This window comes from Lagenorhynchus albirostris, chromosome 16 (assembly GCF_949774975.1).
Source record: "Lagenorhynchus albirostris chromosome 16, mLagAlb1.1, whole genome shotgun sequence".
NCBI classification, from domain to species: domain Eukaryota; kingdom Metazoa; phylum Chordata; class Mammalia; order Artiodactyla; family Delphinidae; genus Lagenorhynchus; species Lagenorhynchus albirostris.
In genome coordinates, this window is record NC_083110.1 from 56197151 (window position 1) to 56224184 (window position 27034).

The following is a 27034-nucleotide window of genomic DNA, read 5'->3' on the forward strand; positions in this document are numbered from 1 at the left end:
CTGATGAAATAAAATTTATATTTTAAGGCAGGACAAGAAAAAACTAAACATAAAATTTTCTCTGTGTGTTTGTTTGGACCTCCTCCCTCCCTCCCTCACATGCAGTGTGCATCCACATTACACATTAACCAGAGCTCCTCAAAGATGGGCCTGCTCTACAGTAAAGATCAATTTTTTTCCTAGCAATGTAACTTCTTAAAAGAATAGTGTTCGTTCCCAGCTCTGTAGGGGGTCGTGGCGACTTGCTGCTCGCTTTGTACGTGCTTATGAGGACCATGTATCCTTGGTGAACTTTATGTAAAATATCAATATGTCACTTTGATGTACAATCCTTTGTCTCGAAAACGTATGTGACTGTGCCTTAGACTCCTAACAGGTGGAACGGTTCTCAGAGCTTTCTAAGGATATGCTTCCCGGAATGGGCATCATCAGAAAATCTACAAACAACAAATGCTGGAGAGGGTGTGGAGAAAAGAGAACCCTCCTGCACTGTTATATATATATATAATATATAATTATATAATATATATTATATATATATTATATATATCAATATACAGCCACTATGGAGAACAGTATGGAGGTTCCTTAAAAAATTAAAAATAGAACTACCATACGACCCAGCAATCCCACTCCTGGGCATATACCCTGAGAAAACCGTAATTCACATGTGGTGCATGCTCCGCCCACCCCAGAGCCTCGCCCTCCGCCACGATGAGCAAATGAGGGCCAGAGAGGGCGTGAAATTTAAATTCCACTCAGAGGAGAAAGTGTTGTGCTTCGAGCCTGACCCCACCAAGGCACGAGTGCTGGATGATGCCAAGATTGTCGATGTTATTGTTGGTAAAGACGAAAAAGGCAGAAAGATCCCAGAATATCCGATCCATTTGAATAGTTGGAACAGAAGCTGGGATAGATGGGCAGCTGAAGATCATGTCCTTCGTGACACCGATGAAAATTGGAGATTACAGTGTAAATTGGCAAGAAAAGCTGTAGCTCGTCTGAGAAGCACAGGAAGAAAAAGGAAGCGCTGCAGGTTGCCAGGTGTGGACTCTGTCTTAAAAAGCCTCCTTGCTGAAGAAAAAGATGAAAATGTTGAAAACTTAATAAGTAGTTCCTCTGATGACAGTAGTGAAGAAAAGGATGAAGAAATAAGTGAAGAAAGTGACATTGAAGACAAGACTGACGTGAAGGAAGAACCAGAGCTGCACGCAAAAAAGGAAATGGAAGAAAGAACGATAGCTGTAGAAATCCCTGAAGTTCTGAAGAAGAAGCCTGAGAACGACTGTTACTGTATCAACAGGAGGAAACGGTTAGTGAAACTTTCATGCCAGACCAACATCATAACTATTTTGGAATCGTACGTGAAGCATTTTGCTATCAATACAGCCTTTTCAGCCAAGGAGAGGCCTCATTCCCATCAGGCTATGCCACACGCCAACATGAGTGTGCATTATATCCCAGCAGAAAAGAACGTTGACCTTTGTAAGGAGATGGTGGATGGATTAAGAATAACCTTTGATTACACTCTCCCATTGGTTTGGCTCTATCCATATGAACAAGTTCAGTATAAAAAGGTGACTTCGTCCAAATGTTTTCTTCCGATTAAGGGAAGTACCACAAACGCTAATTGGAACCCGGAGGATCTCTCTCCAAGCCCACCTTTGTTGAATCCATCCACACCACAGCCCACAAAGAGTCAGCCAACCACAGGCGAGCCAGCCGCCCCCAAAAGGTGCAAAGCCGAGCCGGAAGCCTTGCAGTCTCTGAGGAGGTCCACACGCCACTCTGCCAATTGCGACAGGCTGTCTGAGAGCAGCGGCTTGCCTCAGCCCAAGTGCCGGCAGCAGGACACGTCTGCCAGCACGCCCAAGCTGTTTCTGCACCTGGAAAAGAAGACGCCTGTTCATAGCCGATCATCCTCGCCTGTTCCTCTGACCCCTAGCAAGGAAGGGAGTGTGGTGTTTGCTGGCTTTGAAGGCAGAAGAACTAATGAAATAAATGAGGTCCTCTCCTGGAAACTTGTACCTGACCAGTTACCCCCCAGGTGACCACCTCCACCCTCTTAAATTTATGGGGCACAACACTTGCTGCAATTGTTCATGAAACTTCCAGAAATCCTTGGAAAGATGTCCTTTTCTGAGAAGAATCTGAAGGCTTTACTGAAGCACTTTGATATCTTTCTGAGGTTTTTAGCAGAATACCATGATGACTTTTTCGCAGAGTCTGCCTATGCTGCTGCCTGTGAGGTGCACTACAGCACGAAGAACCCCAGGGTGATTATTAAGGTTTTGATGGTTCTGGAAGAACAGCTTCTCTATCTAGCTTTGTGCTCTCGGTCCCCAGTAAAGAACTAGGGAGTTGGTGGGCCTTCCTTACAGGCAGAGCGAATGCGATACCCCCCTTGGGGGGCTGTGGCGGGCCCATTTGTTTGAGCTGCTTACCTCCTGTAGTTATTTCTGTTATGGATTACTTCCTAGGTGCCTGAACGGCCTCCAACGTGTGACCCTTGCCATGGTACATGTCACCTGTGACGGCGGGAAACGAGCAGCTGTGTTCACAGTGAAATGGTCATGAAAGTGTGTGTAGGTTGGGCTGTTTCAGTAGACAGGAGTTACTTGTTAGCAATAACCACATTTTTTTAGTTATTTGTTAGCATTAAACAAAATCGTTTTGCAAGCCGTTTTCATTCTTGTGATTAGGCTGAGCAACAAAACATTAGTTTTGCTTGGAAACTGAAGAGTAGTCCCAGAGTATTTTAGAGGGAGTTGATATTGATGGCAAAAGAAAATTTGCAGCTATACATTTGCTTGTTACAGTTCCTTTTCTATAAAACCTTATTTTTGGTGATCTAAATAAAGCATTGCCTGAATGTTTGAGATTTTATAGCTACACTTGGTTGTGTAATGTTATAGTTCCCTTTCTGTAAGATGTTATTTTTGGTGATCTCAAATAAATCATTGCCCATCTTGTTGGAAAGAACCAAGAGAGAGTCTTCAAAAAAAAAAAAGACACATGCACCCCAATTGTCATTGCAGCACTATTTACAATAGCCAGGTCATGGAAGCAACCTAAATGTCCATTGACAGACGAATGAATAAAGAAGATGTGGTACATATATACAATGGAATATTGCTCAGCCATAAAAAGGAACAAAACTGGGTCATTTGTAGAGACGTGGATGGACCTAGAGATTGTCATACAGAGTGAAGTAAGTCAGAAAGAGAAAAACAAATATTGTATATTAACGCATACATGTGGAATATAGAAAAATGGTACAGATGAACCAGTTTTCAAGGCAGAAATAGAGACACAGATGTAGAAAACAAACGTACGCACACCAAGGGGTAAGGGGTGGGTGGTGGGATGAACTGGGAGATTGGAATTGACATATATACACTAATATGTATAAAATAGATAACTAATAAGAACCTGCTGTATAAAAAATAAATAAATAAAATAAAATTCAAAAATTCAAAAAAAAAAAAAAACAGAATATGCTTCCCGGGTTACAATCTTCAGTTTGGCTTGAATAAGATTCCCCCTTTTTCCCCTCGTAACTTGATAATTAATTGAATTTTTGTCAACAGGACAATATCTATTGTCATTATTGAAGGCTTGGCTTAGTAGTCCCTAGATAGTCCCAAACTGTTCCTCTGCAGAAGAATTCCCATTTCTCTGGTAAATGTGTCTTTAGTTCTTATGGTGACCTCACTCATGCTAAACAGATGACACCCATTCTCTAGGAGGGGAATGTACCCTCCCTGCTTGTATGAACTTCGGGCTGTTGTAAACAGGGAATGCCCTCTGTACATCAGGGCTGAGATTGACACTCCTTCCCTGGAATTTCACATAGAGTACCAGGGCATATGCCCTGAAGCCAGGGGGCATACAATGTCTCTCAAAGCAACCAGAAGTAGAAGGAACTTGAGTGTCAGGGGGATATATTATTTAAAAAAATTTTTTTATAGCTTCATTGAGATGTAATTTACATATAACACTGGTACATTTAAGGTATACAATGTGATGACTTAATACATGTATGCATTGCAAAATGATTACCACGTTAGGGTTAATTAACACTTCCATCACCTCATGTACTTGTGTGTGTGTGTGTGTGTGTGTGTGTGTGTGTGTGTGTGTGTGATGAGAACATTTACAATCTACTCTCTTAGCAACTTTCAAGTATATAATAAAGTCCTGTAAACTATAGTCACCATGCTGTACATTAGATTCCCAGAACTTATTCATCTTACAGCTTGAAGTTTGGACCCTTTGCCCAACATCTCATTTCCTCTACTCCCCAGCCCCAGACAACTACCATTCTACTCTGTTTCTACGAGTATGGCTGTTTTAGATTCCACATATAAGGGAGATCATACAGTATTTGTCTTTTTCTATCTGGCTTATTCCACTTAGCATATGCACAGATATACAAGTTCAACTCCCTCTTAGGCCATTTGATCTTGGGCCAAATAATTAACTTCTATAACCTCAGTTTCCCTCTGTATAGGATGGAGAAAAAACAGCTCCTTCCTCATGAGTTGTGTGACTCAAACAAGATAATATACATAAGGCCTTTTGCATGGTGCCTGGCACATAGTAAGGGCTTAATAAATATTATTAGCAGTATTAATAGTAGCAGCAGCATTAAGCATCTACTCTGTGCTAGAGACTCGGCTAGGTGATGGAGATACAATTCATTCATTCAATATATATATTGAATGTACCTAAAGGCTTTACTTGTATCCTTATTTTTGATATAGAATAAAACCAACAAAGATCTTTGACCATGTGGTGCTTACATTGCAGTGAAGAGACAGATAACCAAGAATGAGAAAAGCAGCTACCATCCTAAAGATACAGACTAGTGAACAAGCACAGCACTAGGGGAAGAGTGATGGATGTAACCACATGGGCCATTGAGCAGGGTCACCTAACCTAGCTTTGGGGGGTCAGGGAGGGCTTGCTGGAGGATATGTGGGAGTTGAATCAGATCAGAGAGTCCTGTATCCTCCTGGTAAGTATAATAATGGCCCCCAAAGGTGTCCACATCCTAATCCCTGGAACCCATGAATATGTTATGTTACGTGGCAAGAGAGAATGAAGTTTGCGGATGGAATTAAGGTTGCTAATGAGCTAATCTTGAGATGGAGGGATTATCCAGGTGGGCCCAGTGTAATCACAAGTGTCCTTATAAGAGAAAGAGGAAGGCAGGAGGGTCAGAGTCAGAGTGATGAGACGTGAGAAAGGCTCAGTGGGCCGTTGCTGGCTTTGAAGATGGAGGAAGAGGCCATGAGCCAAGGAATGCAAGCAGCCTCTAAAAACTACAAAAGCCTAGGAAACACATTCTCCCCGGGAGCCTTCAGAAAAGAATGCAGCCCTGTCAACCCTTGCTTTTAGTCCAGTGAGACCCATTTCAGACTTCTGATCTCCAGAACTGTAAGATAACAAATCGGCGTTGTTTTAAGCCACTACATTTGTGGTAATTTTTTACCTACAATAGGAAATGAATACACCCCCTAATACCTTAAGTCTTGGACAGAGCTGGGGCTCTTGGAAGTCAGGGAAAGCTGGAGCAGAAAGCTCACTTGTCTGACATCCTCCAAGGGTCTTGATTCAAATCTTGGGAAGCCAGCCCTGCAGAGCCTTGTTTAGGCAAATGAATCAAACGTCCCAACACACACCTTCAGTAATCTTAGTTTTAAAATTTCTTTCTATCCTCCAGCAGTAACTCTGAGATTCTGCAGTACAGTCTCAATGTAATTTAAGCCTGCTTAATAAATTATTAGTTGACTGGACCTATAAATGAATCAAGAGTCCAGCTCAATTCAAGTCAGGAAGAACTCTGAGAGCTACTTGGGTTTTAAGGGTTAGGAGAGTGTAGGGCAAAAGGAACCTGGCTGAGCGTGGAGAGTAAGGCAAGTCAGTCCTCGGGACAGATCCTCCAATTCTTTGCCTGGAATGTTCTTCTCTCAGCTCATCTTATACTTCTGATATTAGCACAATGGTGAACTACACATGGAGGCCTTCCCCCGATATCTCATCTAAAGAGGCCTCCCCTGGTTATGCTCAGTCTTTTTTTTTTTTTTTTAACATCTTTATTGGAGTATAATTGCTTTAGAATGGTGTGTTAGTTTCTGCTTTATAACAAAGTGAATCAGCTATACATATACATATATCCCCATATCTCCTCCTATGCTCAGTCTTATCTCCTGTTTATTTCAATCAGAATATTTGACTTAGTTTGCCCTTATTTATTTATTTACTTCTTTATTGTCTACTAGCTTTCTCTTCCAGCAGAAGATAAACTCAGTGAAGGCCAAGACTAACTTATCTTACTTACTGTTCACCACTAAATCCCAGTACAATGTGCTGGATACATTTTTTTTTTTTTTTTTTTGCGGTACGCGGGCCTCTCACTGTCATGGCCTCTTCCGTTGCAGAGCACAGGCTCCGGACATGCAGGCTCAGCGGCCATGGCTCACGGGCCCAGCTGCTCCGCGGCATGTGGGATCTTCCCGGACCGGGGCACGAACCCGTGTCCCCTGTATCGGCAGGCAGACTCTCAACCACTGCACCACCAGGGAAGCCCTGTACTGGATACATTTTAAAATGAAGGAAGTAATGTATGAACTGAGATCTGAGATCTGAATGAATGATGTTAACCAGGTTAAAAATGGGAGAGGAGTGTGTGTTTGGTGAGAGTTTTAAGAAGGGTGAAGCTTATTGATCCCTCCTTATAACGCTGACCCCGTAGGAATCTGCTGGGGTCTGTTCTTGAATTTCTTCTCTTTATCAGCACTTAACTCCAGATGGTCTCATCGACAAATCCCACTATAAGCTGATGACCCTCAAATTTATATTTCTTGCTTCTACTTCTCTGAACTCCAAAACTGTACTTCCAGCTACGTACCTCATACCTCCATGAGGATTTCTAATAGGTACCCATTCCTAAGGCCACTAATCCCCCCTCCAGTCCCTGGAGCCAGACAGAGCCTTACAGATACAAACTGTGTCCACAAGTGACACCAATCGGTGATGCGTCAATTGGATGAGGAGAAACCAACCGTGTCCCCAGCACTCCCTTTTTACCTTCCCCTATTTAATATTTCCTCAAAGTACTTTTTACCATCTGACATATTGTATATTTGATTGTCTGTTTATTGTCTTCTCCCCCTATAAGGATATAAGCACCTCGTGGGCAGAGAATTGATCTCTTTTATTTTCTGATGTGTCTCTAGCAATTAGACTGGGGCCTGGCATGTAGTAAGTTCCACTAAATACTTGTGGATCAGTGAATGATTGAATGATTAAATGCTTTTACCCACATAATCCCATTTGAACTTCACCTCAATCTTTCTTGAGACCATTATATTCCACTTACATATATGAAGATCCCTAAAATTTAAATGATTTTCCCAGCTCATATAACATATAGTTAGAAAATCTGGAGATTAAATTAGCTTTCTGACTCCAAAGCTTGGTGCTTTCCATAACACCGAATGCCTCCACCACGTGGGCCTGGTTACATCACAAAAACTGCCTCTAATCTGGCTTTCAGTTCTTAAGAGTAACTGAAAAATCCTTCTTTTAAAAAATAACTTTATATGCTTGTGTAAAAATGAGTATGTTTGTTATGAAAACATAGAAAAGTATGAGGATAAAAATAAGATACTACCCCCCATACCCCATCAGCTAGGACACTGTAATCAACTGGTGACAATCAACTGGTGACAATCAATCTTATTGTGATGACTCTTAAAATCTGTTCTTTCCCTTTTCAGTTTCCCCAAATTGGCAAATATTACCATGATTGATCCAATTTCTTAGACCAAAACCTAGGACTCATCCACAATCCCTCTCTTTATCTCACTCCCCATATCATCAAGTTATACAGACTGCTTTGAATGTATGTCTGGAAACTATTTCTCTCACCTTGACCACTGTCATCTTAGTCCAGGTGACCATATCTTACTTGCTTGGATGGTGACAATAGCCCCATCATAGATTTCTTGTTTGGACAATGACAAAAGCCTCCTCAAATATTCTCCATTTCCATTTTTTTTTTTTGCCCTACTAGTTTTATTCCCTACACAGTAGCCAGAGTGTTTTAAAAACATAAACTAAATTACTTTCTGACTCAAAACATTTCAGTGATTTCCCATACTTAAAATAAAAAATTCTTACAATAGCAAAAAGGGCCAGTAAGCAACGGTCACAAAATCCTTTTAATTTCTTAAACATACCAAGCTTTTATCTACCCCAGGGCCTTCATTCTTACTATTTTTTCTGCCTGGAACGCTCTTTTTTTTTTTTTTTTTTTCAGCAGAAAGACTTTTATTTAAGTCACAAAATGAGATTCACAAATCTCATTAAAGCATTATCAAAAGAAGTTTGAAGGCCCCTGAGGTATTCCAATTTCCTCCTCTCATTTATTTCTTCTAAGACTTGTATCTTTATAAAATGCTAATGTCAAAGTCAGAAATATTTTGTTGAAATGGGCATCTGCCTTCCCACCTTTCCCCCTCCTTGCCTCCATCCTTAACAGAGGGCTCAAGGAGCTTTATTTGGAACGATTATTATCTGGGTGATGTCCTTATACCCATGCAGTATTTATTTATTTATTTTTTAAACATCTTTATTGGAGTATAATTGCTTTACAATGGTATGTTAGTTTCAGCTTCACAACAAAATGAATCAGTTATATATATACATATGTTCCCATATCTCTTCCCGCTTGCGTCTCCCTCCCTCCCACCCTCCCTATCCCACCCCTCCAGGCGGTCACAAAGCACCGAGCTGATCTCCCTGTGCTATGCGGCTGCTTCCCACTAGCTATCTACCTTACGTTTGGTAGTGTGGAACGCTCTTATCTTAAATGTTTGCATGCTCTTATCTTAAATGTCTTCCCTTTACATCACTTAAGTCCACACTCAAATACCACCACCCTGACCTTCCCACCTAAATTAGTCCCTGGCTGCCACACCTTACCATTCTCTATTTCTTTACTTTATTATTCTTCATAATACTTATCATTATCTAAAGGCAAACTATATAATTATTTGTTCATTTTTTGGGGGGTTGTATTTACCACTAAAATGTAAGTTGTATGAAGGCAAGGATTACTGTCTTGCTTTTTTTTTTTTTTTTGGTCTTTTTCTTCTCACTACTTTGTCCTCAACACTTAACATAATGTTTAACACATACTAGGTGCTCACTAAATATTTGTAAAAGAATGAATTTGCAGATAGAGGGATAGATAATTTTACAAAAAAGGATCATAGTCTTTACGCTTTTAAAAATAAAAATTACGACATTGAACATATATTTAACAGAAGAAAAAGAAGTTGATATAAAGCTGAAGGAATCACCTTTGGAAAAATGTTTCTTCACAAGATGAAATACTAGTTGTCAACTAATGGCTCTAAAGAAAAAAAAAACAGAAATCATTAAGGGATGGTGATTATGTTGCTATGTTTTTTCAACAACATTTGTAGAGAAGGAAAAAGAGTGTAACAGAAACAATTTAAACTTAAATGAAATTTATATTTTCAAGATTATTGGGTTGATACCTTTTCAAAGTGCATTTATCTGCCCTTTGCAGTAAGTTTCATTTACTCATCAAAACCCGCCACAAAATCAAAGCTGTCAGTGTCTCTTATAAAAAGCCGTGTGCTCCTGATGCTCCAAGGCTGTGCTGAGCTCTTTGTAATGCTCTTCTTTTTTTCTTTTATTTTTCTTCCTGAACTCTTCCTTTTGCCACCTCCCTGCTATTCTGCCTTTCTGAATGGCTTTCTCTATATTCTCTGATTTTCATCAGTGTTCCCTGCCTGCAACACCCTATATGCTTCAGGACTAGATAGAAAATGCCAAATGATTGGAGCTTGACCTCTTTCTTACATAAATGGAGCTTGGAAGCAATAGGTTCAAGACCAGTGTTGTGCTCATCAAATGTCCCAGGCTCCTCACAACACACACTTAACTTATTGTCCAGACAGATGTTCCAGCCCCATTGTCACATTCACAATCCAGCCACCAGGAAGGAGCACACCTTCTTCCTTCAAAAGCAAACTTCCCACCCTCATACCCTGCTGGTAAGAATGGATAAATGAAATGTGCTAGACACATATTCAGCAATAAAAAGAAATGAAGTACTGATCCATGCTGAGACATGAACTTTGAAAACATTATGCTAAATGAGAGAAACCAGTCACAAAAAACCCACATATTGTATGATTCCATTTACAGAGGGTGTGTGCATTATATCTCAATAAAGTTGCTTAAAAAAATAAAAACAAAAGCAAACTTTCCACAGTTTTACACATGACTCCCACTTACATCTCATAGGCTAGAAAGCAGTCACATGGTCATGCCCACATGCAGGGAAGCCAACAGATGCAGTCTTTATCCCAGCCAGCCAGCCATGTGCTCGGCTAAAAAACCAGAGGTCCTGGTATATATAGCACAGGGAACTATATTGAACATGTTGTAATAACCTATAATGGAAAACAATCTGAAAAAGAATATTATATATATATATATATATATATAAAACTGAATCACTTTGCTGAACACCAGAAACTAACACAACATTGTAAATTAACTCTTCGATTTTTAAAAATCAGAGGTTCTCTTACAGTAAAAAGAGAGGACAGATATTACAGAACACTGACCATCTCTGACCCATCCTTTGTCAGACCTTGTACCTTGTCCATCTACCCGCAGAGGATCACTGCATGTACTTCTCAGGAACATGACACTTAATTTTAGGTAAACTGATCTCTTTCCCAGAATCCGTGCAGGGATGTGTTGGCTCTGTGTTCTCATATATTTTAGGTCAAAATTCTCTTCATTTGGCAGCCATTCTTCATAGTTTTGTTTTATAACTTTTGCCTTGTTAATAGAAGGTGGAAGTTTCTTTTTTACTTTTTGCTCTTTTATTTTGCTTTCAGTTGGTTTCAGGACTTGGAAGTGAATTCAAAATGCCCCTTCCCTGCTATCTTTAACTGGAATTTGTCAGAAGAAATATTCTTGAATATGCTTGCCCCTAAATGCAACCCTTCCGGGGTTTCTTCTATTTTTGGATCTAGCGGGACCTCCAGGATTGGATGTTCACGGCTCTCTATAAACAGCTGCTCCTCCCGACCAGATAAACTTCCCTCAGAACTTCGCCCCCCAACACACATTATCTGCTCCAGTCACGTCTCACTTGTCAATAACAGTTTTGTATAATCTGGGGCTTCCCTCGTGGCGCAGTGGTTGAGAGTCCGCCTGCCGATGCAGGGGACGCGGGTTCGTGCCCTGGTCCGGGAAGATCCCACATGCCGCGGAGCAGCTGGGCCCGTGAGCCATGGCCACTGAGCTTGCGCGTCCGGAGCCTGTGCTCCGCAACGGGAGAGGCCACAGCAGGGAGAGGCCCGCGTACAGCAAAAAAAAAACAAAAATAAAAAAAGTTTTGTATAATCTGTAGTGTGCTGTACACATGTCAGTTGTATTTATGTCCCATATTGCCTTGACTAGGATGCCTTCCCCCTTTGCCCCTTCCTCAGGGCCCTCAGGCGCAACCCGTTAAATCTAAATGCCGCCTGTTTGCCCCCAGAGCAGCTCTTCTTGGGATATGGCGCCACCTGTTGCCCAAGTTGAAAACATGGGAGCTGGTCGAAATTCTCCCTTCTCATTCACCTCCCGCGTTTACTCACCCTCGAAGCCCTGTCACTTCTTTGCTGCCATCCTCACCACGCTTCCTGCTTCTCCCCTGCACAGCCACTGCTTGGTTCTGCGCTCCTTCACCCCTGCCTGGACCGGCCCTGCTGCCTGGAACTCACCCACGCCAGCTGCACACCTCGTGCTCTTCCTTCAACGCAACCACGTCGCGCCTCCCGCTCGCCCCTCCCTTCTACCCTTCAGACCCTTTATTGGTTTTCCATTCTCCTCGGTTAATTCCAAACATCTGTCCCGGAAACAAAGCCCTCCAGCACCTGGCGATCACTGACTTTCTCACCTCTCTTCCCTAACACCCTTGCTTCCTGCTGGTTTTGCCAAACAATGAGCAGTCTTTCAAAAGACTGCATTTTTTCCCCTCCAATTTTAAAAAATTATGGTAAAATACACCAGCATAAAAGAGTGTTTAAACAACTCCTCTCCCTCCATTTGGAAGCTAGCTGACTCCTGTTTGTGTTTCAAAACCAAGTGCAGGCATCATTTGCTGTAAAACTTTTCTATCACTTACCTCTGGTCTGACTTCTGTGGTACCTTTCTTGTGTTTCCTTAGAAAACTCTGTGCCTACTTCTCTACAAACATAGCATTATGCTATCACTTTTGGTCTATTTGTTTGTCTTCCATGATTAAAGCATAAGGCCCTTAAGGCCAGGGACAATATCTTCTTTCTGGATTCCCAGTCCTTAACCTATACTGGGTATATAACAGGGATTAAACAAATTCTGAAGAGCAATAACAAAAAATGAACTATCTCCTCTCTATTCACATTTTGTTGACCTTATAACAGGGCAGGAAATGACTCACTGGAATTCCAGAAATGCAGGCTCTTCCACATGCTCCCACTAACCCTGCTTCCAACAGGGCAATTGTTGGTTTAGTAACACGTTGATTCAGATTGCCCTCTAGCTGATGGAAAACGTGCATGGCATGGACTCTGAATCCGTTCTGTGTACCAGTGTTGCCTAATTTGTCAATAGCCTGTACCTGTGTAATCCTTACTGGGAGTAAAGAGGTTCTTTCTGAGTTTGAAAAAATTAATGTAATGTGTGTTTACTGATACGACATCATGTGAGGTATGAGGGTATCAGGGTATTAGGTTAACTGGAAAAGAGGAGCCTGAATCCAAGTAATCTGGTCATCTGCGATGAAGGGACCAACATACATCAGACTTTGAGCAACCTGTTAACTGGACCAGTAACAGTCTATGGGTCCAAATGTAGCAGGGAGCAACTATATTTCATTGATTCTAAGGTGCTCTTGATTTCACATTTTAATGTTTCTGAAACAGAAATGTATCTTAAAACAGATGGCATCTTAGATTCAGAGAAATACAACATTATAATAAGAAGTATAAGAGAAATCCAACATCACTATTATACCAAAGAAATATAATAACCAATATTAATTGATTTAATTGTAACTGAGCATGGAATATCACACATTAAAACAGGAAACAGAGTTGAAAAAAAGCAATGAATGGCTAAAAGCTTGAATTTGCATTGACTGTGGGAGAATTTTCAGTGACTTGATAATAAAAACCATCATTTATGAGCCCCTCCTAATTGCCAGGGAAAATACATACATTATCATTAATCCTCACCCTCCTAACCTGGAAGGTAGGTGGTGTTAATTCCATTTTTTAGATGAAGATCTGAGAAAGTCTGGACCTGCCCAATGTCACACAGCTAGAATACGTCAGATATGATCAGATTTTAAAACCTATTACCAAAAAATTGTATAAATGATCTTATTTGCAAAGCAGAAATAGGGACACAGACATAGAGAACAAACGTATGAATACCAAGGGGTGAAAGGGGGGTGGGATGAATTGGGAGATTGGGATTGACCTATATACACTATTGATACTATGTATAAAATAGATAACTAATGAGAACCTACTGTATAGCTCAGGGAACTCTACACAATGCTCTGTGGTGACCTAAATGGGAAGGAAAGCCAAAAAAGAGAAGATATATGTATATGTATAGCTGATTCACTTTGCTGTACAGTAAAAACTAACACAACATTATGAAGCAACTATACTCCAATAAAAATTAATTTAAGAAATAAATAAATAAAACCTATTACCTTTATTTTATTCTATGCTCCCTCCTGAAGAAAGCACTGACCCTAAAGATAAAAATAATTGTTACCTTAGAACAAAATAATTTTTTTTCAGTTTGAGCAACTAGGTCATCATTGAAGAAACATATTCCTTCTGTGTTTGAAATTAATGGAGAAGATAAATAGGAAAGAGAGTCCTGAGCAAGCTTCTTGGGGTTTGTTTATAATGGCCCTGAGAATGGAAATTCATGAGGGTTATTTCATCCTAAATGACCATAACTATGAAGTTAAGTCCAGTTTCACTGAAAATTCAGAGCTAGAACTGACCACCCAATATAATTTTTGTACCGATTATGTAAAGGCCTTTGAGACTTAAAAGTTGATATCTCTAAGCCTAAAGGCATTTTGTCCTAAACATTTCTGGCTGTGATTTTAAATCTGTAGAAATACCAATAAGACAGGACCTATGCATGCACTTGAATCCATCTCTCCCACCTCCTCCTCCTATAACAGCATCAGCTTCAATCTAGCCTCAGTTTACCAAGATCTCTTGAAAACTCTAGATTGAATTGTTGACTCTGTAAGTGGCCCAATTGCCTCCAGTTCTGACTGTGCCTGAAACTAGGATGTTCCCTTCCCCTTACTAGCCTGTTCCAATTCTAGACTTCTGATGTCCTAGCTTGCTTTGACCTGGGACATTGCCTTGAAACTGAGTTTTGACTGTTGCATGACCTGAGGCAGTGTTTAGAAGACACCTATGAGCCAGAAAGTACTTACTAGTCATCATGCTTCTATTTTATCAGGAAAATGTATGCTAATTATTGATGCTTTTGTGCTTGTGTATATATTCTTTTTTTCAAAAAAGACAGCTTTATGGGAATTCCCTGGTGGTCCAGTGGTTAGGACTCGACACTTTCACTGCCAGGGCCCGGGTTTGATCCCTGGTAGGGGATCTAAGACCCCAGAAGCTGCACGGCACAGGCAAAAAAAAAAAAAAAAAAAAAAAAAAAAACAGCTTTATTGAGATATAATTTACATACTATAAAGTTCACCCATTTAAGGGTACAGTTCAGTGGTTTTTAGAAAATACAGAATTGTGCAATCATCACTGCAATCTAATTTCGGAATGTTTTCATCACCCTTCAAGAAAACTCCCTAGCCATTTGCACTCACTTTCCAGACCTACACCATCACTAATCTATTTTCTGTCTCTATGGATTTGCTTATTCTGGACATTTCATATAAATGGAATCATATAATACGTGGTCTTTTGTGTCTGGCTGCTTTCAAGATTCATCCATGTTGTAGCAAGTATCAGTACTTCATTCCCTTTTTATGGCCATAAAATATTCCATTGTATGGATATAACACCTTTTGTTTATCCATTCATCAGTCGATGGACATTTGGCTTGTTTCCACTTCTTAATTATTATGAATTATCCTATGAACATTCTTGTACAAGATTTTGTGTTTACATATATTTTCATTTCTCTTGGGTAGACACCTAGGTGAAAGTGCTGGGTAATATGGTAACACTATGCTTAACATTTTGAGGAAATGCCAAACTGTTTTCCAATGTGGCGGCACCATTTTACATTCACGCCAGAAATATATGAGGATTCCACCTTCTCCACGTTCTTGAAAACACTTGTTATTATCTTTTTAATTTTATCTTACTAGTAGGTGTGAAGTGGTATGTCATTGTGGTTTTGATTTGCATTCCTCTGGTGACTAATGATATTGAGAACCTTCTCATGTGTTTATTGGCCATTTGCATATCTTCTTTGGAGAAATGTTTATACAAATCCTTTGCCCATTTTTAAATTGGGTAGTCTTTTTATTGCTGAGTTATATGAGACTCTTTCTGACCTAACTTTGTTAATATAGGAGGTGCCAACCATGCCCACAATACAAAGGTGGCTGCTATTCTCTTGGGTGGAAACCCTTTAAGATCTCTCTCTCCCAGGCTAACAACTCATCTGTGGGAAATGCCCACACACCCTTCGACCTTAGGAATTCTGAGAGTATAGGCCATTTAATTTAAAAATTAAAAAAAATTTTTAAATTTATTTTTTGGCTGCATTGGGTCTTTGGTGCTGCACATGGGCTTTCTCTAGTTGTGGTGAGCAGGGGATACTCTTCTTTGTGGTGCACAGGCCTCTCATTACAGTGGCTTCTCTTCTCGCAGAGCACAGGTCCTAGGCGAGCGGGCTTCAGTACTTGTGGCATGTAGGCTCAGTAGTTGTGGTTCACGGGCTTAGTTGCTCCACGGCATGTGGGATCTTCCTGGACCAAGGCTCGAACCTGTGTCCCCTGCATTGGCAGGCAGATTCATAACCACTGAGCCACCAGGGAAGCCCCTCATTGTAGTTTTGATTTCATTTCTCTAATAATTAGTGATGTTGAGCAGCTTTTCATGTGCTTCTTGGCCATCTGTATGTCCTCTTTGGGGAAATGTCTATTTAGGTCTTCTGCCCAGTTTTTGATTCGGTTGTTTGTTTTTTTAATATTGAGCTGCATGAGCTGTTTATATATTTTGGAGATTAATCCTTTGTCCGTTGATTTGTTTGCAAATATTTTCTCCCACTCAGGGTTGTTGTTTTGTCTTGTTTGTAGTTTCCTTTGCTTTGCAAAAGCTTTGAAGTTTCATTAGGTCCCATTTGTTTATTTTTGTTTTTATTTCCATTACTCTAGGAGGTGGATCAAAAAAGATCTTGCTGTGATTTATGTGAAAGAGTGTTCTTCCTATGTTTTCCTCTGAGAGTTTTATAGTGTCCGGTCTTACATTTAGGTCTCTAATCCATTTTGAGTTTATTTTTGTGTACGGTGTTAGGGAGTGTTCTAATTTCATTCTTTTACATGTAGCTGTCCAGTTTTCCCAGCACCACTTATAGAAGAGACCGTCTTTTCTCCATTGTATATCCTTGCTTCCTTTGTCATAGATTAGTTGACCATAGGTGAGTGGGTTTATCTCTGGGCTTTCTATCCTGTTCCATTGATCTATATTTCTGGTTTTGTGCCAGTACCATATTGTCTTGATGACTGTAGCTTTGTAATACAGTCAGACTCAGGGAGTCTGATTCCTCCAGCTCCTTTCTATCCCCTTGAGACTGCTTTGGCTATTCGGGGTCTTTTGTGTCTCCATACAAATTTTAGGATTTTTTGTTCTAGTTCTGTAAAAAATGCCATTGGTAATTTGATAGGGATTGCATTGATTCTGTAGATTGCTTTGGGTAGTATAGTCATTTTCACAATATTGATCTTCCAATCCAAGAACATGGTATATCTCTCCATCTGTTTGTGTCATCTTTGATTTCTTTCATCAGTGTCTTATAGTTTTCTGAGTACAGGTCTTTTACCTCCCTAGGTGTTCCTAGGTATTTTATTCTTTTTGTTGCAGTGGTAAATGGGAGTGTTTCCTTAATTTCTCTTTCAGATTTTTCACCATTAGTGTATAGGAATGCAAGAGATTTCTGTGCATTAATTTTGTATCCTGCAACTTTACCAGATTCACTGATTAGCTCTAGTGGTTTTCTGGTGGCATCTTTAGGATTCTCTATGTATAGTATCATGTCATCTGCAAACAGTGACAGTTTTACTTCTTCTTTTCTTATTTGGATTCCTTTTTCTTCTCTGATTGCCATGGCTAGGACTTCCAAAACTATGTTGAATAATACTGGTGAGAGTGGACATCCTTGTCTTGTTCCTGATGCTTTCAGTTTTTCACCATTGAGAATGATGTTTGCTGTGGGTTTGTCGTATGAGGCCTTTATTATGCTGAGGTAGGTTCCCTCTATGCCTACTTTCTGGAGAGTTTTTATCATAAATAGGTGTTGAATTTTGTCAAAAGCCTTTTCTGCATCTATTGAGATGATCATATGGTTTTTATTCTTCAATTTGTTAATATGGTGTATCACATTGATTGATTTGCATATATTGAAGAATCCTTGCATCCCTGGGATAAATCCCACTTGATCACGGTATATGATCCTTTTAATGTGTTGTTGGATTCTGTTTGCTAGTATTTTGTTGAGGATTTTTGCATCTATATTCATCAGTGATATTGGTCTGTAATTTTCTTTTTTTGGAGTATCTTTGTCTGGTTTTGGTATCAGGGTGATAGTGGCCTCGTAGAATGAGTTTCGGAGTGTTCCTTTCTCCCCAGTATTTTGGAAGAGTTTGAGAAGGATGGGTGTTAGCTCTTCCCTAAATGTTTGATAGAATTCACCTGTGAAGCCATCTGGTCCTGCACTTTTGTTTGTTGGAAGATTTTTAATCACAGTTTCAATTTCATTACTTGTGATTGGTCTGTTCATATTTTGTATTTCTTCCTGGTTCAGTCTTGGAAGGTTATACCTTTCTAAGAACTTGTCCCTTTCTTCCAGGTTACTCATTTTATTGGCATAGAGTTGCTTGTAGTAGTCTCTTAGGATGCTTTGTATTTCTGTGGTGTCCATTGTCACTTCTTTTTCATTTCTAATTTTATTGATTTGAGTCCTCTCCCTCTTTTTCTTGATGAGTCTAGCTAAGGGCTTATCAATTTTGTTTATCTTCTCAGACAACCAGCTTTTAGTTTTATTGATCTTTGCTATTGTTTTCTTAGTTTCTATTTCATTTATTTCTGCTCTGATCGTTATGATTTCTTTCCTTCTACTAACTTTGGGTTTTGTTTGTTCTTGTTTCTGTAGTTCCTTTAAGTGTAAGGTTAGATTGTTTATTTGAGATTTTTCTTGTTTCCTGAGGTAGGATTGTATTGCTCTAAACTTCCCTCTTAGAACTGCTTTTGCTGCATCCCATAGGTTTTGGATTGTTATGGTTTGTTGTCATTTGTCTCTAGGTATTTTTGGATTTCCTCTTTGATTTCTTCAGTGACCTCTTGGTTATTAGTAATGTATTGTTTAGCCTCCATGTGTTTGTGTTTTTTATGTTTTTTTCCTTCTAATTGATATCTAATCTCATAGCGTTGTGGTCAGAAAAGATGCTTGATATGATTTCAATTTTCTTAAATTTACTGAGGCTTGATTTGTGACCCAAGATGTGCTCTATCCTGGAGAATGCTCCATGTGCACTTGAGAAGAAGTGTAATCTGCTGTTTTTGGATGGAATGTCCTATAGGCAGGCAGATTCTTAACCACTGGACCACCAGGTAAGTCCCATCATTATGTTATTTTATTATGGAATTTAACCTCACCTCCCAAACTAGTTTCCTCTTCTGTCTGTTCTCTCTTCATTCTACTAGTTCTGCATCCCAAGTTAGGGAACCTAGCTGGCAAATTCAAAACTTCTCAGAATTCATGGAAGGAGGAGACTCTGAGTGACAAAAGACAAAACTCTTGTTAGCTAGAAAGGAGTGTGAGGGTGGGAAAAAAACAGAGATGCTCACATGTTAGCAAATCACATTAACATTTAGATCCAAAATTTACAGCTTCAAAATCCCCACCTCAAGGACGTCAGCTCTACTTTTTTTGTGTGATAAAGTATACACGATGTAAAACTTACCATTTTACCCATTTTTAAGTGTACAGTTTAGTAGCATTAAGTACATGCACATTGTTATGCAATCATCACCGTCGTCTATCTCCAGAACTTTATCTTCCCAAATTGAAACTCCATACCCATTAAACAATAACTCCCCATTCTCCCCCCTCCCCCTGCAAGCACCATTCTACTTTGTCTCTATGAGTTTGACTACTCCAGGTACCTCATATAAATGGAATCATACAATATTTGTCCTTTTGTGACTGGCTTATTTCACTTGGCATAATGTCTTCAAGGTTCATCCATTTGTAACATGCGTTAGACTATAAATCCTTCTTTTTGAAGGCTGAATAATATTCCATTGTATGTATATAATCACTCTTTGTTTATCCATTCATCCACTAATGGACGTTTGGGTTGTTTCCACATTTTTGGCTATTGTGAATAATGCTGCTAGGAACATGGGTGTACAAATATCTGTTGGAGAGAACTTTAAAAAAATCAGTTCTTTTGAGTATACACCCAGAAACTCAGCTCTGCTTTTATTTTTTTATTATTATTTTCTTTTATTTTTTTTGGGGGGGGGCATGCCGTGTGGCATATAGGATCTTAGTTCCCTGACCAGGGATCAAACCCTGTGCCCCCTACATAGGGAGCACAGAGTCTTAACCACTGTACCGCCTGGGAAGTCCCAAGCTCTGCTTTCAAAGCTTCTTTCCCTCCCAATGTCCTGGAGCCTGGGCTGCCTGCTGGCATTTGAGCCATCCTTTTGTGGCAGCTACTCCTCATAGCACTCCACTGGGCCACCACTGGGCAGCTGTTCTAGCCATTCTCTTCTGGGTCACTGTTCTCTTAGCAATACTCAGTCTTTCCTTGCAATCTGCCCACTTGCTCTCCAACCCCCAGCCCTGCCCCTCATCACTTTTTGAAGAAGATGTAACTATGCATGTCTGAATCCTACCTATGAACATGGTTTGAATTCTTATCCAAGGGGGCTCCTTGGGCCCCCATGTAAATCAATGGCTGCAAATAGATGGGGTGGGGCAGGGAGAGATTTGTGGTGGGGATTATCATTTCATCTGTTTATGATATTCTAATTATAGAGTGCCCATAGCTCAAGGAAAGGGATTTCTGAGACTTGATATAAAGTCAAACATTCAAAGAAAATCTACTGTGGAAAAAAAGGATTTATTTTGTGAATGTGGCAGAAATCATGTAAGTGCTTTCCATTGGAAATAGGAAAAAATACACACAGGCCATTATATTAATTTCTCTATTTTGAAAAGCTATAGAAAATCAGCATATCTCCAAAGCCACAGAGAGAGTGAAGGCTCCACTATTTGCCAATTGTCTCAGTAAAGGCCTTCTGTGGGCCTGGGCCTGGTTTGGCTGGATCATGGTTTATAAAGTACTCTATAGGATATAAGTATATTGTTTTACCCTTGGCGTTTTCAGGACCCAGATCCTTTTTGGCAAGGGATTTGTAGGTTTAAACAAATGTCCATCAAGCTTTTAGCGAGTAGTGTTTCTGTCCTAGCAGTATTTAAAATGAAAAGAGACTATGGGGTGGGAGAAGGAATGAGAGGAAAAAGCAATTACTTTGATTTAAATTGTTAAAAGAGAAACGTTCTTTTGTCTAGGGATAAAGCACAGCTTATAGGGTTGTGGGATGTTGATAAACCCGGTAACAATGGGTTTGGTCTCTATGTCCTTTGGCTCCCCCAGGGGCTTCAGGACAAAGTTTTGCAGAATGGTGGTGAGAAACAGGAACAACTCCACGCGGGCCAGGCCCTCTCCAACACATGCCCGTTTCCCTGGAAGGAGGAGACAGTTCCATTAGCTTACTCCAAATTCAAATACAATAGCTCGTATTCAAATACTATACACTCCTAACAGCCAATGAAAACACTGATCAGAAAAGGGATGGCTAAGAAACTGCTGGAGGACAATGAACTGGTACAGTTCTTCTAGACGGATATTTGTCAATACATATCAAAACTCTCTGAAGAAATTTTCACTCTTAATTCAGTAATTCTCCTTCTGGGGATTTATCTGTAGGAATTAGAGATTCACCTATGCGGGTGTCACTTGCATTGTTATTTATGACACTGATGAGTTAGTTGAAAACTAGACATCCACCTATACTGGATTAATTAAATAAATCCTTGTGCATCTATCATGCAACACAACCTAAACATGTTTGTACAGAAGATTATTTAATACTGTCTTATATCACAACACACTAAGCAAAAGCAGGTTATCAAATAGATTGTACAGAATGAGCCTGATTTTTTAAAATAAAATATACGTTTATTATGTATATCTAGACAACTGTGTGAAGTATATATAGCAAAATATTAACAGCGATTATAGCCTGAATCTGAAATTCAGGCTATAGTCTGAAATTGCAAATGGTTTTCCTTTTTCTTTTTTTCCTTTTTACAAATCCACCCATCCACTCATCCATCTATTTATGGCTGCGCTGGGTCCTCGCGGCTGCCCCCCGCGAGGGGCCACTCCTCGCCGCGGTGCGCGGGGCACCGCAGCGGCTCCTCCCGTCACGGAGCTCTGGCCCCAGGCACGCGGGCTCAGCAGCCACAGCCCAAGGGCTCCAGCGCAGGGGTCCAGCAGCCTTCGCTCCTTGGTATGCAGGAGCCCCCGGGCCAGGGCCGGAACCCGCGTCTCCCGCATTGGCAGGTGGACTCCCAACCACTGCACCACCAGGGAAGTCCCTCTTTTCTCTTTTTTTTTTTTGCTCTTCTGCATTTTCCATCTTTTATATTGAACACTTACTATCACTGTGATTAGAAATAAAACATACTGTTATTTTTGAAAATACTAATCAAATGATTGACTAGGGTAACAAAGAAAAAGAATGGGTGCTGAGCAATCCTAAGTTGTCTTTATGACTTTATGAGAACTAGCAACTGGGAGCCAACCAGCGCTTGCAAAGAGGCAAGCATATGTGGGGCTCCGGATTTCAGAGGGGAAGAAAGAGGATGAAGTGGCCAAGGTGTCTCTGATGGCCTCTCTAAGAATCAGAAAATTAATAATGGTTAATAATTGTTTAAGAAGAGAGAAACTTGAACATTTTGTTTTGAAAAAGTCATATTATGAAAGGGAGATCAACAGGCAAGAGTTTGTAAAAGGAGGTCCCTTTGTTATCTGATAATGTGTGACATCTGAATTAAATTGATTTGCCTTGGTTTCTTTAAAAACTAGCATTGTACTCAATCACCAAACAACAAAAGAGTCTCTGGAAGACTTACCTGATTCTACTGGTATACAGACTTAAATGGATCCATCCCGATTTGGGGGTTTATAACAGATTGATTTGATTGACTTTGCTATCATCAGTGGATTACTTAGTTATGCCATATTCAGTAAAGCTAAAAGTTATCCAAAAGGTTCATGTGTATGGTTTGGATGGGGTGTATTTGTATTTACCCATGGAAAAAGGCACGAAGTATTCTGTTTTCCTGACGCTGCCATTTTTATCCAAAAAGTGACCTGGGTCAAACTTCTCTGGGTTGGGAAATTCCTTGCAATCGTACAGGACCGAAGACAGTAATGGCAATACAGTAGCGCCCTGGAACCAAGAAATGGAGAGTGGAGTGGCACGTTATCATGCTTACCTTTGGTCCCTAAAAAGTCTAGTACTTTTAATCACAGTGGATTAAATAGGATCGAGCACTCTTAAGTTTGCCTGGAGAAAACTGTCTCATGTGATGGCTCTTTTACACACATCACCATACAAGATCTTTTATCAAGTAATAAGATGGTTCTCTGTGGGAAGAGCACTGTTATGGTCAATGTGCAATAATCAATTGTTAAAAAGCTAAGGTTTGCAACCCATATTGTCTAGACATGCGCTTTACTGGAATTGTTGCCTCAAATTGAAAGAGCTCACATTTCATAATTCTTTTCTTTCTGAATTCAAGTGTGAATGGAAGAAAATGAGAGATGGAAACTTGTAATCTATAAAATCTATTGGATCAAACCCCACTTCCCTCACTTGTAAAACGGGGTGGGGTAACAACAATAGGCTTTCCTCTTTGCCCCATTAGATTTTGTGAGATTTAAATGACAAAATAATAATGACCATTGATACGGAACGCTTCACATTTACCTGACACTGTGTTTAGTAGTTTATAAATTTAATTCTCACTTCAACCATATTCAGTAGGCTCTTTTTGTTTGTTTGTTTGTTTCACATTGTATAAATGCAGAAATTGAGATTCAGAGAGAAGAAATAACTTACTTGAGGTTATACTTTTAGCAAGTGGCATGGTTAGAATTTGACCCATCTATCTATGGGTCATAAAGCACCCCTGTTTAAGTGAAAGCCTCCTCTTCCCATTTTTACCTCATTTCGTATTTCCTGAAACGTTATTTCACAAGTTTTGGAGTAGGTAATACATGCACATGGTATAAAATACAAAAAAAAAAAAGTACAAAAGGGTACAAAGTGAAAATAAGTCTCTTTCCTAGACTCAAGTCCCCTGGTTTCCTTCTTAATGTAATCACTGTTACCAGTGTACGATATATCCTTTATGAGATATCTTATGGATTAAAAAAAAAGGTACACACCTATTTCCTACTTTTTCCACAAATAGTAGCATCCTGTAGAGTTCTGTCGCTTGCTTAGTATTCTACTTTACATAAATAATTTTTAGGGAATTCCCTGGCGGTCCAGTGGTTAGGACTTGGTGCTTTCACTGCCAGGGGCCACTTTCGATCCCTGGTCGGGGATCTAAGATCCTGTAAGCCATGCAGCGTGTCCAAAAATAATAATAATAATAATTTTAAGTCCTTTTTAAATGAATATTCGGCACCAATACTGCTGCAATGAATATTATTTGGGGGGAAATATACACAAAGGATAAATTCCTAGTAGTGGAACTGCTTTTCAAATTGCTATGCACGTTTTGAATTTTCACAGAAATTGCAATGATGCCTTCCATGGAAGTTACACCAATTTATACTACTAGCAAAAACATATGTTTTTTTATATCTTGCCAACATATTGTGACAAGTGAAAACATGTTTCTTTATCATTTTTATTTTCAATATATTTTATTGTGTAAGTATATTTTCACATATTTAAAAACCATTTGTAATTACTTTCACTCAAATTTAAATTTTGTCTCCCATGCATTCTATCTGTTGGTTCTGGGGTTTTTTCATGCTGACTGTAGGAGTTCATTTTATTTTTCAGTAATTAGTTCTTTGTTCTTATGAACTATGAAACATTTTGTCTCAGTTTGTCATTTGTCTTTTGACTTTGTTTCTTTTTCTTAGGTAGATTTTTCTTACTTGCATGTAACCAAATTTATCCATTTTTAAATGTATAGCCCTCTTATTCCTCTTTTCTTTGGTCAATGTTAGGAAGTCTTTCTTCACTCTGAAATTCTCAAAAAAAATTATTGCTTTTATCCTTAGCACTTTTATAGTTTAATATCCTATGTGTATATATTTGAGCCACCAAGAATAAATTTTCATATAAAATTTATTTTATATGAAAGTTTGAGGTAGGGATTTATTATTCTTTTTTTTCCAACTCCCCTGGGAGTTCTACAACTGAATAATCAATATTTTTCCTCTAGGTTACAAGGAAAAAGCCACTTTATCATATATTAAGTTTCCATGTATAATTACATTTATTTCTAGACTTTATTTGATTGATCTGTCTACTCAAGAAGCTGTATTATAGTGCTTTAATAACTGTGACCTTATATTTTAATATTTGGTAGGACCTGTCCCTGACTATTCTTTATTTTTTAATTTCCCACATCAAATTTGAGATCTGTTAGTTTAGTTCCAAAAAAGTATCTAGTTTATATTTTCATTGAGATCTCATAAATGCATAGATTAATTTCAGGGTAACTGCTATCTTCCTACCTGAACACAGAATAAATCTAATTTATTCAAAACTTGTGTATCTTTCATTAACATTTTAAGGGGTTTTTTTTTTGGTATAAATCTTGCAAATTTCTTATCAAGTATATTCCTAAGTATTTTATCCTCGTTTTTATCAATAAAAAGCTTTTATTCATTATGTTTTTAAAACATAGCTTTTATTTTATATAGGGTAGAAATTGATTTTTTTAATAATAAATTTGTACCCAACCACTGGAAAATTCTATTTTTGCAGTGGTACTTAAGTTAATTTTCTTGAGTTTTCCAGGTACAATTATGTCACCTACAAATCGACCCTGCCTCTTAAATGTTTTACCTCATTACCTTTTTCTAATTCTAGTTAAATACTGGTAATGGTGGATAGCCTTGTCTTATTCCTGATATTAATAGGAATGCTTTTAGTCAAAAAGCATGATTTGGGAAATATGTTTTCCATGGCTAATGAGGTATTTATCTATTCCTATTTTTTTAAGGGTTAAACTCTTTAATATTATCAAAAGCATTTTCTGTACAAATGTGATTATCATGTGATTTTTCTCTAAGTTCTACTTATATGGTGATAATAAACCAGATTTTCTGGTGTTAGACCATTCCTGTGTTCCTGATTACCTTCACTTGCTGGTGATGTAGTATTTTTAATGTGATGCTAGACTTATGTGTTAATAGACTTTTGCATTTACGTTTGGCAGTAAGGTTGGGAGCTGTTTCAGTTTTGCAGTATTCTGTCACCTTTTCTTCCTCTTCTATACTCTTGAATGGATTAAATGTAAAACCCAACCCCTTAATCACTACAGAAGACTGACTACAGAAGACTGACTACTCTTTTGATAATTGTTAACTGTCATGGGCAGCAATATCCCAAATGTCCTGGTATATGAGGTCTTCAGAGGAAAGAATTCGGGTTAAAGAAAGCTGACATTTGACTTGATTACTTTAGAGCTGCAGATACATTTTTCATCTCTTCCCCCTATTTAAAATCCATCATGGAAAATCAGGTTTCTGTTCCCACAACATTCGCATTAATGCAAATCACTTCTCCCTCAATACATTCTACGTGAGAGTGTGAGGGTCCTTGGGAGCCCCAGGTCAGCTTCCCCATTCCAGGAAGGCAGAGACAGGACCACAGAGGTGACATAATGGCCTGAGGGTGCACTGCATGGCAATGACAGATTTCAAACCCAGGTCATGTGACTCTGACCTTGTGTTCTTTCTATGTCTCTCAATTGCCTCTCTTCCTGAAACAGAACTGAGATGCCTCAGGCCCCACTGAGGTATCATGCTGCCCCTTCTATCCCACCCAGGTTTCCCAGACACCTCTAACCTTAGGGATGAAGTACTGTCTGAATTTCGTATCCCGGGCCACAGTACGGGGCATGTTAGAAGGAAGGAGGGTGATGTATCTTTGTATCTCATGAAGCACGGCCTCTGTATAGGGCAGCTTTATCTTGTCCTTCATGCAGGGGCTTTGGCTGCATCCAATTACACGGTCAATTTCTTCATGAACTTTGGCTGCAAAGACATGAATCATGAATGCTACTCAAGAGATGTGTCCCCTGGATACCTGGAAATGCTTACGATGTATAATAGACAGTGGCCTAGAAAAGGCTCCCAAGGTCAAAGACATGTTGCTAAACAGCCCACGGGTCTGCTCCTCAATGGAATTTCTATTTTCTATTTTCTGATCTAAAAGACCAGAGATTTTGCTGCAGGAAACATAAAAGCTGCATCAGCTATGTCCTTGGCCTCCTGCCTGAATTGGTTTGTCCTCCTGTATGGGTGAGGAGATGACCTCTGTGGCAGGGATTAAGGTTTACCCCAGATTCCTGGCAAAGCAGCTGTGGAGAGGAAATG

The 27034-nt window shown here is 39.4% G+C and overlaps 2 protein-coding genes across 2 annotated transcripts in view; one reads left to right on the top strand and one right to left on the bottom strand.

Annotated features, from left to right (window-relative positions):
* Positions 1-722: 722 nt before the first annotated feature.
* LOC132507209 (male-specific lethal 3 homolog) lies at positions 723-2413 on the top strand. Its single transcript, XM_060126329.1, is given in 1 exon segment — positions 723-2413. A coding segment is annotated over 1 exon segment (1635 nt). The 3' UTR covers positions 2358-2413.
* An 18032-nt stretch (positions 2414-20445) lies between these two features.
* Positions 20446-27034, bottom strand: part of LOC132507592 (cytochrome P450 2C23-like) — a 29480-nt gene continuing 22891 nt past the window's right edge. Inside the window, exons 7-9 of the mRNA XM_060127129.1 lie at positions 26505-26692; positions 22712-22853; positions 20446-21078 (exon numbers count right to left, since the gene is read on the bottom strand). Coding sequence (XP_059983112.1) covers positions 20870-21078; positions 22712-22853; positions 26505-26692 — 539 coding nt within the window. The 3' untranslated portion in view covers positions 20446-20869. The remainder of the gene's footprint in view (positions 21079-22711; positions 22854-26504; positions 26693-27034) is intronic.